We start from the raw sequence: 13,439 nt of genomic DNA, 5'->3' as shown, positions 1-13,439 counted from the left end.
TTGCACATCTGGCTTTTTCTGAGGTCCTGGGGTCAAACTTAGTTTGATCTTGTGCTCATGTGTTGTTTACTGACCGAGCCATCTCCTCAGCTCTAGATTTGTAGGTTTTACTCAAGATTTCTTAGGAGAATTTGCCTTTGTTCTTTGATTTAATCTTTTTATGAACGTTTGGTACCTCGAGATACTCGTTTGATCACAGCTCAGTCTTGGTAAGTTGTGTATTTCTAAGGGTTTGTTTCTTTTAGGTTATCTACTGTGATGACCTGTCTCTGTTCATAGTAATTTCTTATTGCTTTGGTTTGGATACGAAGTCTCCTCCCCACCAGGCTCACCAGCTAAAACCTTCGTTCCCAAAGCAGTGATGCTCACAGGCAGAGCTTTCTGGCAGTAATTGGATCATGGGGCTTTGACCTAGATGCTGAATTAATCTATAGATGGATGTGCAATGTGATAGTGTTATTGGGAAACAGTGGAGACATTAAGAGGTGAGGCCTAGCTGTAGGAAGCCGGGCTCTGAGAGCCTGACTTAAAGGGTATGTCTAGTCTCTGGACCCTCCCTAGCCGCTTCTGGCTTTCTGTGATGTGAACTGTACGCTCTGACATATACTCTGTTCTGCCATTGGGTTACAGCCACCATGGCTCTTGTGACTTGTGCTGTACCCTCTACTATAACTGAGATTGTTAAGTTGATTTTCCCATTTCCTGTATGCCGTAGCATGCTTTCCCAGAGAGTATAAGACATTTTAAAAACAGTTTCCCCATTGAGTGAGTTCTGAGAGCTCCTTGTAGTCTCATGCTCGAATTTGATCTCTCTTAATCTCTTTTTTTTTTCCTGAGAAAAAAAGCCTTAATCCAGTCCTTTTACTCAGCTAACCCCTAAGACCAGAGTCTCCTGTTTTAAGGAAACAGTAAGGAGATTGGAACTGGAAGAGAAAATCAGTGCCTGTAGCGCAAATAATAAAAACCCAGAGACAGAAATTGGGGTTCAACTTGAAGGTCAGTAAAGTAAAACAGCCAGCCACTGGCTCTTACCTCTACTTCAGTCCGAAACGGCGATCCTGCCTCCAGGAATCTCAGAATGAGACTGTGTCTGAGAGCTGTCTCCTCCCGTCTTTATATTCCTCTGTAGGGCTGGGATTAAAGGCATGCGCCACTACCGCCCGGTTTCTATGACAAACTAGTGTGGCTACTGGGATTAAAGGTGTGTGTCCTCACTGCCTGGTCTGTAAGGCTGCCCAGGGTGGCTGTTTTACTCTCTGAACTTCAGGCAAGCTTTATTTATTAACATACAAATGAAATATCACTGCAAGTGCCAAGTTCCCTTTGATTCTACAACCATTCTTTCTGTTTGTCAAGTTTATAGGCAGATAAGGCTCTGTAGCTGTGTGTAGTGACTTGTGATTATTCAGTGGAATGACTGACACAAGCAAAGATTTTGATCTGAATCCTGCTTCAGAATAAGGGCGGACTTGCTGTAGATGAGGAATTTCGGAAATACACTGCTTGAATAGACCTGCTACTCCAGAAGGTCCCACTCTCGGCTGTTATAGCAAGAGCTTCTGCATCTCAACAGAACCAAGGCTACTGTGCTGGCTTGAACAGGAATGGCCCCATAGACTCACCTGTTTGAATACTTGGCCCATAGGGAGCTGCATTATCGGGAGGTGTGACTTCGTTGGCATAGGTGTGATCTTGTTGGAGGAAGTGTGTCACTGTGAAGGTGGGCTTTCAGGTTTTATATGCTTAAATCATACCCAGCACAGCAGTTTCCTTTGGCTGCCTGTGTTTCCGGATGTAGAACTCTCAGCTCCTTCTCCAGCACCACATCTGCCTGCATGCCGCCATGCTTCTCGCTATGATGATAATGGACCAACTCTCTGAAACTGTAAACCACCTCAATGAAATGCTTTCCTTTATAAGATTTGCTGTGGTCATGGTGTCTCTTCACAGCAATAAAACCCTAATTAAGAGAGCTTCCAAGGGAGTTTTTTTTTTCAAATATTTGAAGTGTTAGAAATTTTTGAAAGATCAGGAGAAGGAACCACACTTCTATATCAGAAATTGGTAGCCCGAGTAACACCATTCAGTATGCAAAAGACCTTTTCTGAGCTGTTTGATTTGTGACAAAAATAAGGACCAGCATTCTAAGGTTTATTTAGGGAATGTTGATATACATATGCGTTTCTAATGTTCACTGTTGATCTTGTCTAATTATATTTATTGATACATTCCATGAATTATAGATTTTAACAAATATAAGTGCTATTTAAACTAACCACTGATCCTTGATATTTCTAAAAAACTTTCATGTCTTTAGATTTTTACACAAAAGATGAAAATTCACATTGTCAACTGTCAAGATTTAGAGATGACTACACTCTTAGCATGATAAAGGTAAGCCTTAATGTTTCATTTCTTCCACAAACCATGGTAAATCATTTATCAAAATGCTCACTACACAACAGGAATTTTGCATGGTGGTTTAATTATCATACTTCTCTGATGTAGGTATTAATCATTTTTACTTCAATGTGTTTCATAAAAAACAAAACAAGTCGGGCGTTAGTGGCACATGCCACTAATCCCAGCACTTGGGTGGCAGAGGCAGGTGAATCTTTGTGAGTTTGAGGCCAGCCTTGTCTACAATAGCTAGTTCCAGGACAGACCCCAAACCCTGTCTTGAACACCCCCCAAAACAAAACAAAACAAAACAAAACAAAATAGAAAACAAGTAAGGTTGCCAGCTGATGGTGGAGAATGCCTTTAATCCCATCACTTGGGAGGCAGAGGCAGGTGAATTTCTGTAAATTCAAGGCTAGCCTGGTCTACAGAGTGAGTTCCAGGACTGCCAGAGCTACACAGAGACCCTGTCTTGAAAAATAAACAGCAGCAACAACACACACATAGAACAAAAACAAAAAACCCTAAGGTTTAGACAATATATGAAATTTACTAATTCCATTCAAATAATATATAGATCTGGGAATCAAATCTATTTTTTTAATTTGTTTAAAAGGTTCATGGTCTAACCATTACACTAAATTACCTATGATAGTCCTTGCTTTGTACATGCAAACTTTTCAGTATCTATTTCTTTTCTATGATTCCATCATTTCCCCTCCCCGCTGTTCCTTTCAAACCCCCTCATACACATCCCCAGCTTTCTCTCTTTCAAATTCATGACCTCTTTTTCTTTAATTGTTGTTGTATATGTGTGTGTGTGTGTATATATATATATATATATATATATATATATATATATATTCCTAAATATGTAAATACAACCTGATCTGTCTGTACCATGTTACTTGTATGTTATGGTTTCAGAGCTAATCTTCGGTGTTGGATAACCAGTTGGTGTGCTCTTCCCTGAGGAAGGTGATCTCCCACTCCCAGCATTCCATAGTCACCTGTAGTTCTTTGTGTAGAGATAAAGTGTGTGAGCTTTCCCTCGCCTACCAGTGATGTTTTCCTTCTTCAGGTCTCATTTAGGCTGCCATATTGATGAGACTTCATGCTGGTAGCTTCTCTGATATTTCCAAAAGATATAATCTCACAGTACCTTAGTAACAGGTCCTCTGGCTTTTACAGTCTCCTCTTCATGTCCCCTGGGTCTTGAGTGCAGGAGTTGTATTGTAGGTGTTTCCTTTGGGACTGGGTTCAAAAAGCAGGCAACTCTGCATTTTGACTTGGTTGTGGTTTTCCGTTAGTGGTTTCTGTCTATTACAAAGAGAAGTTTACTTGATATAGAATGAGAGTTGTGCTTATCTGGGGCATATGGACAACTATTTAGAATGTAGTTAAGGATTATTGTGTTGGTTTAGTAAAGTGGTCCTTCTGGTAGCTTCTCCTCTGAGACCCATGAGTTCACTAGCCCTGGGTAGTTTGCTAGATTTCGGGTACCACCTACGATTTCCATCTCACTAAACCTGTCGTAAGCTCAATTAAAGTGCTGTTGGTTACCTCCTAGGTTTGGGTGCCACTACTGCCCACTTAGGGTAATCCTCCCATGCTGGTTGTTGTGGTGGTTCATAGACATAGAGTTGGGTAGGTCTGCTGGTTCTGTCTTTCCTTTCAAAGCTTGCACGGTGCCTCCCACAGTACTGTGAGAGCTAGTTCTCAGGGAGGAGGCTCTTAGATTCATTCCAGTGTCAAAAAGCCCATGGCGACACAGGTTGTTTGAGAGACCGTCTTCTGCCGTATTGATTCTGTTTACTATGGGTTGTCTATCATAAAATCTCATTACCTCCATATCACCAATTAGGCAATCAGCATTTAACTTGTGATGCGGTCTGTCTTCAATTCGGAATCTCCCTGCTGATTAGCCTACTCGCTGACATTTGCTTGTAACTTCAAAGAGCCCACTCGTGATACCCACACTTTTGTGGTCATTTGTGGACATGCTCAGTGTGTCAAAAAATGATTATAAAATGAATATGTACCCAGTATGCACGTAGCCAACCATGGTGAAAGAGATTCTGCACTGACTCTTGGGTTCCTCCCTCTCTCAGACTACCAAGTGGCCCTTCTACACATCTCTGGTCTGTTAGTACAGGTCGAGTGACCCTGAACCAGAATTGCCAGATTCTGGGGGCTTTTGTGATATTTGCATAGACTTCTCTGCTTGAGCATCTCTAATCCAAACATCTAAGTGCCGTGTCAATGCTTAAAATGTTTTAACTTCATATTTTCTGCATTAGTAATCCCCAAATTATGCTATATTTCCCCTACCATGTTTCTGTTGTCTATGAGTTTTGCTGTATAAAATGTCCCTCGTGCAGAAAATGAAGATGATGCCCAGTGTTTATGACAAACACTGTGTTTGCTTACAAAGCAAACAGAGTCGGGCGGTGGTGGTGCACGCCTTTAATCCCAGCACTCGGGAGGCAGAGGCAGGTGGATCTCTGGGAGTTCGAGGCCAGCCTGGTCTACAAGAGCTAGTTCCGGGACAGGCACCAAAGCTACAGAGAAACCCTGTCTCGAAAAACAAAAACAAAACAAAACAAACAAACAAACAAAAAAAAACAAAGCAAATAGAGACGCCACATAATTTCATTCAGTTCACAAAAGAACTAGATAGCTCCTTTGTCTGTGAGCCCAGGGTTAATGAAGCAATGTATGTGGAATGATATGTCCTTAAGTGTAAACACACATTTAAACAAGATCACATTTAAACTGATCACCTGGTCAACACGGGACAGGAGGCCTCCAGGCACATCTGTCTCTATTGTCCCCGCAAGGCACTGGCGGACGTCAGGGCAGTTTCACAGAACTGCCAGCGGAGTGGAGAGTTCCGGCAGCTCTGCTGTCGAGATTTCACCTGCTGCCTGGGCCTCTTCTCTGCTGATTGGGCGCAGGTTTCCTGCTGTGTCTCCCAACTGCTGTTACTTCTCTGAGCCTGAAACTGTCAGGAGTGAGACTTTGTCTCTGACTGTATGTAATTGTGGTGTTCTCTGGCTGTGTGACTGTGGTGTTCTCTGACTGTGTGGTGTTCTCTGTGTGTGACTGTGTGGTGTTCTCTGTATGTGACTGTGTGGTGTTCTCTGACTGTGTGTGACTGTGTGGTGTTCTCTGACTGTATGTGACTGTGTGGTGCTCTCTGGCTCTGTGACTGTGTGGTGTTCTCTGACTGTATGTGACTGTGTGGTGTTCTCTGACTGTGTGTGACTGTGTGGTGTTCTCTGACTGTATGTGACTGTGTGGTGCTCTCTGGCTCTGTGACTGTGTGGTGTTCTCTGACTGTATGTGACTGTGTGGTGTTCTCTGACTGTATGTGACTGTGTGGTGTTCTCTGACTGTATGTGACTGTGTGGTGTTCTCTGACTGTGTGTGACTGTGTGGTGTTCTCTGACTGTATGTGACTGTGTGGTGTTCTCTGACTGTGTGTGACTGTGTGGTGTTCTCTGACTGTATGTGACTGTGTGGTGTTCTCTGACTGTATGTGACTGTGAGGTGTTCTCTGTGTGTAACTGTGGTGTTCTCTGGCTGTGTGACTGTGTGGTGTTCTCTGACCATGACTGTGTTCTCCTTTCTTTAGTCACTGTTACTGATAGAGGCTGAAGACAGGCTGAACTGCCTGGTGTCTGAGATGGAGCATCAGTGCCATAAGCCCCTCTGCCAGTGCTCTGCTGGGGAGCTGGAGATCTTGGTGGAGGCCAGACTGCAGCTAGCAGCCATTGCCCTGCAGAGACACCGGGCAGCATACGGGTGAGTCCCCTGGGGGAAGAGGAACGCCACCTCAGTCCTTCATCCTCTCACCCCCATCTTCTCACCCCTCATCCTCTCACCCCTCCCTCATCCTCTAAGCCCTCACCTCTCATCCCTCCCTCATCCTCTCACCCCTCACCCTCATCCTCTCACCCTCCCTCATCCTCTCACCCCTCACCCCCATCCTCTCACCCCTCACCCCCATCCTCTCACCCCTCACCCCCATCCTCTCACCCTCCCTCATCTTCTCACCCCTCCCTCAACCTCTCACCCCTCCCTCAACCTCTCACCCCTCCTTCATCCTCTCACCCCTCCTTCATCCTCTCACCCCTCACCCCCATCCTCTCACCCCTCCCTCATCCTCTCACCCCTCCCTCATCCTCTCACCCCTCCATCCTCTCACCCCTCCCTCATCCTCTCACCCCCATCCTCTCACCCCTCCCTCATCCTCTCACCCCTCCCTCATCCTCTCACCCCCCCTCCTCTCACCCCTCCCTCATCCTCTCACCCCTCACTCATCCTCTCACCCCTCACCCCCATCCTCTCACCCCTCACCCCCATCCTCTCACCCCTCCTTCATCCTCTCACCCTTGCATCCCCTCACCCACTCATCCCACATACCCCCCTTATCTTCATCACTTCTCATTTCCCTCACCTTCTTATTTCCTTAACTTCTTCACCCCCTCAACTCTTCTTCCTTCTCACCCTTCTGTCCCCCACCACTGACTCTGAAAGCCCCGGTGCCCTGTCACTTGGTGACTGTGGGAAGTTGTTCATTCTCATTTGTTGAATATTCACATTTTATAAGCTTTGGAAAGTCCTAGGTCTATAGGGACATACTTAGTTTTAATTATTCACAGGGTTTTAAAATTCATTTTTATATAGAACATATCAATTTTCCATAAAGAAATTCCTTTATTAAGCACACTAGGTAGGATGTTTAATATTATATATAAAATGAACAAATTAACAATGCCTGACTTTTGATTACTTTTAACAAGATTTTTTAAAAAAAATTATAAAGCCTTTGTAGTATTATTTTTTCTTAAGCACCAAATAAAAATATAAAAGGGGGTGTAAGAGATGGCTCAGCAGTTAGGAATACTATTCCATATCTCCCAGAAGGGGTGACTCACAGCTACCTGTAATCCCGCTCTTCTGGTCTCTTCAGGCTGCTTCAGCCACTGCTGAACATGACACACACACACAATAAATTTTAAAAAGACAAAGATTTTTTAGTTTTTAAAAATAGCATCGTCTGAACTGTTCAGGGCTGGGCTGTCCAAGGCCTGGTCGAGGGCTGGATCATCTGAGAAGCTGATTATTTAATTGCACAGTTGTGTCAGAACTTTCATTCCTCTTGGTCATGGAGTCTATCTTTAGCTGTCTCACCTCTACACATGGTCTAGAAACTGATGGTGCAAGGGCTCCTTCACCCACTTGCTCATGTGTTGTCTGAGTTTTCTGTCCTGCCCAGTTCCTGCAATCGTTAAGTCCCAAAGAAATCACACAGAGGTCTACATTAATCATAAACTGAATGGTCCATTAGCTCAGGCTTCGTATTAACTCTTATAACATATTAGTCCATTATTCTAGTATATGTTAGCCACATGGCTCAGTACCTTTTTCAGTGGGGCAGTCACATCTTGCTTCTTCTGTATCTGGGCTGGGACTGCATCCTCTTTCCAGAATATTCCTGTTCTCATTGACCCGCCTCTACTTTCTGTCTGATTGTCCTGCCTATACTTCCTGCCTGGCTACTGGCCAATCAGCGTTTATTTAAAATATGATTGACAGAATGCAGACCACTGTCCCACACCACTCTTTACAGTCATGTTAAATAGCACTAGTAGAGCAACTCTTTACAGTCACAGAAATATTCTTTCAGTGGGTTCCCATAGCACCGGTGATAAACACATCTGCATCATGAAATCCCCAGATAGGTTCACTAGTGGTTTGTTTACTAATAGATACAGTTGTACCATTCACTGACAATTGTTTTGAGCACGACACTATGCTGGGCACTTGGGATAGGTCAGTATGTCTAAGGTGGAAACCCTGTGGTCGGGGAGTGTGTCTTCTAACAGAGGATAAGCAGGCTGCTGATATGCCTCAGCCTCAGCCATGAGCGAGGCAGCTGCCTACTGTGCCTGAGATTATGAGCTCCATGGAGACTGCCAGGACTAAAGATGGCGGAGTTGAGGGGAGAGGAAGACTTGTTCGAAGATTATGTGCTTGTGGCTTGATACTGTTGAATGAGAGACCACTTGTGTATCATGCCTGAAGCTCTGGATTTAATTCCTGTTATTTAAAGAGATGAATAAAATGAATGAATAATAAATAAATAAATAAATAAATAAATAAATAAATAATAGTTTTGTGTTGTAACAGAGAGTGCAAGTTACTGCAGGTCAGGTTTTATGCTCACTGCCTTTATGACCCGCCACTCCCCTTCTACCCAGCACTCATATGAACCGCTGAAAGATCTCCTAAGTAAACTGGGAGTGTGGGGGTCATGGGAGAGGTTAGAAAGGGAGAAGGGAGGAAGGGAGGGGACTGGAGAAAAATGTATAACTCAATAAAAAAATAATAAAATATAAAGGCAAGATTTGCTTCTACTATTACTACAAAAAAAAAAAAAAAAAAGAAAGAAAGAAAGAAAGAAAGAAAGCATGATCAGTAACTTGCAACTTTGGTGCCAGTAGGATGTTTAGACTCATGACCTGTGTGTCTGCCACCATCCAGCAGACATCATCAAACAAACCAGCTCCCTTCCTTGTTCTCTCAGGGATATAGCCGAGCTTTCTAGGAGCCCATCACGCTCTCTCTAGAAGGCCCAGTGATGCACTCAGCATTCACACTTCGGCTTATCTACGTTGTGTATGGATTTTATTCTAGAGACAGAATGAGGGGTACTTTTTCCATTTCTAAGCAGTTGTGGAAATCCTTGAGCTCTCTGTGGAGTAGTGGTTCTCAGGGCATGCAGGTGACTGGCTGTGTTGAAGACCTTTGGAGGTGGGACTCTGAAGACTGAAGGATTCTGTTAGAACTAGCACATGATCACCTGACTCACTGTCTTATGCATTAATGCTGCCATAGCAACCCTAAAACCTCTGACCCCTCAGCATGAATCAAGAAATTGGGAACAAACTATGACGTTATAGTCTTTAATATTGCTCATATGCAATTAAAAACAAAAACAAAAGCCAGCTGGTGTCTGGAAAGATGACTCAGAGCATAAGAGCACTTTTTGTCATGGCTGATGACCTAAATTCGAACACACACACAGAGAGAAAGAGAGAGAGAGAGAGAGAGAGAGAGAGAGAGAGAGAGAGAGAGAGAGAGAGAGAAAGAGAGAGAGACAGAGAGAGAGAGAGAGAGAGAGAGAGAGAGAGAGGGAGTCAGAGACAGACAGAAAGACAAAAATACAAACAGTCAGAGACAGAGGGACAGAGCGAGAGCAAGAGAGAGGGAGAGAGAGAAAGAGAAGCCAGTGGCACTTACTAGTGCCCTTGATGAAGAAGCAGAAGCTGTGACATTTGGAATCTTTGCAGTGAAGACATTCCCAGGCTGGTGGGAGCTCCTGTGGGCTGTTTGTCTGGGTGTCTGTGCAGCATACCAGTGTTGATGGCTGTCTTTCAGAGGAACACATGGGTGATGGAATTGAGAGTTGAACAAGATGCTCTTTTCAGGGAAGACCATCTTTATTTGAAAAAACAACTGACAGACTGTGGCTGTTCAGCTCGGGATATTTGGCAGACATTTTCTTGAAAATGATCATGCTGTTTCTCAGAACAGATCTGCTAGTATCTGTTCCCTATGATAAAATATGAACGTCTGAATTTTGGAGACTGTAGCTGTCACATGAACATGAGCGTTTGGTGTATGAGTGACAGTATTCACGGAAATATTGTTTAATTGTATGATTAAGTATTTCAATAATTGATGTATCCACACAGCGCGTTTTCCAGACAAGTGCTCAATATTTCAAAATCTTTGTGAACCCAGCAGACCAATAGGCTCAAATGTAGGAAACCATCAGTGTGTGGTACAAGATTCTGTATGGCTACACACATTTAAGAAACTATCCAAGAAAAATGTAATTATCTAAAGAGGCCAGCTGGGGCTGGGGCAGTGGCTCTGAGGACAGAGTGCTTGCTGTGCAAGCTTGAGGACCTGAGCAGAGATCTCTGGGTAAGAAGCCTGGTGGTAAGCACCTGTAGCCTAGTGTTGGGGTGGGAGAGAGCCAGAGACAGGAGGATCCCCAGAGCTTGTTGCTCAGCCAGCCTAGCCAATGGACCCATGTTCATTGAAAGAACTTGTGTTCATAAGGTTCAAAAGTAATAGAGGACACAAGACTTTGACCTTTGGCTTCCGCATGCATGTGTGCACATGTGCACACACATCTGGACACCCACATGTATAGTCCAAACATGTGCTCACATACTGCACAGACAAACACACATATGCACACACCCATAAATAAAAGAAAAAGTCTCCTTGTGTGAGGCTGAGTTTTCCTTCTTTAATCAAAATAAAATGGGACAGTAGACTGATATGCCAGCAGGGACAGAAATGGGTTGTCCTTTATTAGGACAGACAGTGAATAAAGCCATGGCAGCCTCTAAATTCATGTTTTGGAAAAATTTTTATGTGTGTAAATTGTATTATTTCTGTTAATATGTAATGACTTAATCTTAAAATGAGGGCAATATTAACTCAATTTCAGATACGATAAGTGTTGGTGGTACTCTTTAGAGGGCCCCGATAATTTTGCAGATACTAGTAGTTTTTAGGAGTGGATAACAGTGTTGAGATCAAAGCTGAACTATGGTAGTTTACAGTGCTATTACATTTATGGCCATCTTCATGCTGTAGATTGTGGTAGCTTTTGAAAATTTATTAATTTTAGGCTTAGGCTCAAACTGTTTCTACTAATCACAAATTATTTCCCCTGTCAGGTCTGAAGGATGGAGAAACTTTTAATATTTGATTTCCGTTAGTGCTCTTTTCTTCAGGCCGTATCTCTGAGAGCAGCTGCAGACCTAGAACACACATGTGCATGCATGTACACACTCACGCGCGCACACATGCACTTTTTGGTCATTCTTTCCCTGTCCTTGGATATTCTCTCCTCTTGTGGTGTAGAGGATGTGAGTGATGAGTGCTTTTTTTTTTTTTTTTTAAATGAGAAAGAGAAATTGCCAGATACCCAGGAAAGGGCTGTCATAAAGAACTTTAATTTGAAGACTAGGCAGATGTACGGTAGCCATATGTCAACTCCGCACCAGGATATCAGAACACTCCTACGGTAAATACATGAATGCGACCCCTGGGAAGAAATCCTGAGAAACCTTTGGTGCTTTTGCCTCTGTGGAGCAGAGTTTTCATTTGGGAAGGTCACTGTCAAGATGAGTGCGGTTTCTCGTTCATGAACTTAACCCCCACACAAGCTTCTGCTGGAGCACTGCTGAGAGCATTGGACAATCCCTTTTCCAAATGATGGTCAGCCTGACATCTCCTGATGCTTCCAATAAAATTATGTGTCAAGGAAATTGAAAGGCGCTTCCCCTGGGGTGACAGGTAGAGCAAGCTGCATGGATTTTTGTGAGAAAAAAACTGGCCATTTTTTGTCATGAATGTTAATAAGAAATAACTGGGATCAAAGCTTTCCACACTGTTTCTCCTTCTGCGCCCTCTTTCAGAACACCGTCCTTTTAATGTTGTTTAAGCAAATGTTTGTTCCTATTTTCCTTGGTCTTTAACTGATGGTCTAAATGGGAAAACATCCAAGCCTTTGATTTCATGACCAAGCTGAAATTCCTTGTGATTTGAGACTTTAGAACAGGTCATACATCTGGACTTGTCTGCACTGTTCTGGCTGCTGCTGGGAAGGAACTAGCAATTCTCCTTTGTGCAGATGCTGTTGTTTAAATGTCTGTCCCTGGAGATGGTGTCTTAGAAACGTAACCTCTGAGGTGTGTGCTAACAATGTCTCTCTGGGGGTGACTTGAGTGATAAATGCCCTCTATAGGCTCATGTGTGTGCACACTTGGTCTTCAGTCGCTAGTGGTCTTTGGGAAGGTTATGTAGAATATTGCTGGAGGAAGTGTGTCACTCGAGGTGGGCTTTGGCGCCTTCTATGCTTGCCTACTTCTGTTTGATCTCCGCTTACTCTCTGTGGGTGAAAGTATGGCTAGCCACCTTTCTGTTCCTGCTACCGTGCTTGCCCTGCCCATTGCCCTGCCTTCCCTTCCAGAGGGACTGTACCCCCTGCAACTGTAAGCCATGATAAAGCCTATCTGTCCTGAAGCTGTTTTCTGTCAAGGTATTTTTATTTTATCATAGTCACAGGGAAGTCATCAATACAAGCTCCTCTGAGAGATAATTGGCATTCGATGGGGTCACCAGGGTAGAGTCCTAATGCGGGCATTAGTGGCTTTGTATGAAACAAGCCTGAGCAGGTGCAGGCTCGTTCTGTCTGGCCCTGTGACATTCTACAATGTTATAATGCATCAGGAAGCCCTCAGCAGTTGATGACACCCACCAAGGGTGGGTGGTCAAAGGAAGAGCAGTTCTCAACCTTCCTAATGCTGTGACCCTTTAATGCAATTCCTCATGTAGTAATGACCCAAACCATAAAATTATTTTGTTGCCACTTCATAACTGTAATTTCGCTGCTGTTGTGAATCATAATGTAAATATCTGATATGTGACCCCCACAAAGGGGCTGTGACCCACAGGCTGAGAACCACTGGTCTAGTACAATGAACTAAGTATACTTTTATTCTCAGTTGCAGATGATTCATTATAGCAACAGAAAACAAAGCAACTAGACAGCACTAAGTGGGTTATGACATACTGGTGTATCCTATGTTTTAGTACAGTTTCTTTGTTATCAATATTCCAAACCTCATAGCTCATTTCTGTCTAAAGCAGAGCCCCGGCTTTAGAATCAGAAGAGCCCATGGAGTGGGCACCATTTCCTTCTCCCAGGGTGAGGTGTGGCTGTGAAAGCACCATCCTGTGCCCTACAAGTGTGTAGCCTCGAGGGCAAGAGATGGAGCGAGGGACTGTGGTTAAACTGAGACCAAGCTAGGCTCCTCGCTCTTCTTGCTCGCTTCCTTCTACGGCAAACGAAAAGCAATAACATTAATCACAAAGGACGCCTTAGGAAGTAAGTAGACTACAATGCTGCAGATGTTTTAATGGCCCAGCAAACTCTTAGGCGT

General features: G+C 43.7%; 1 protein-coding gene across 1 annotated transcript in view; it reads left to right on the top strand.

Annotated features, from left to right (window-relative positions):
- The window catches only part of Cfap54 (cilia and flagella associated protein 54), a 255,271-nt gene that overhangs the window by 159,666 nt on the left and 82,166 nt on the right, over positions 1–13,439 (top strand). The window contains exons 50-51 of the mRNA XM_057757648.1: positions 2,318–2,394; positions 6,038–6,207. Of these exons, the coding sequence (XP_057613631.1) occupies positions 2,318–2,394; positions 6,038–6,207 (247 nt within the window). The remainder of the gene's footprint in view (positions 1–2,317; positions 2,395–6,037; positions 6,208–13,439) is intronic.

This window comes from Chionomys nivalis, chromosome 25 (assembly GCF_950005125.1).
Source record: "Chionomys nivalis chromosome 25, mChiNiv1.1, whole genome shotgun sequence".
NCBI lineage: Eukaryota > Metazoa > Chordata > Mammalia > Rodentia > Cricetidae > Chionomys > Chionomys nivalis.
This window is presented reverse-complemented; position numbering and strand designations above follow the sequence as displayed.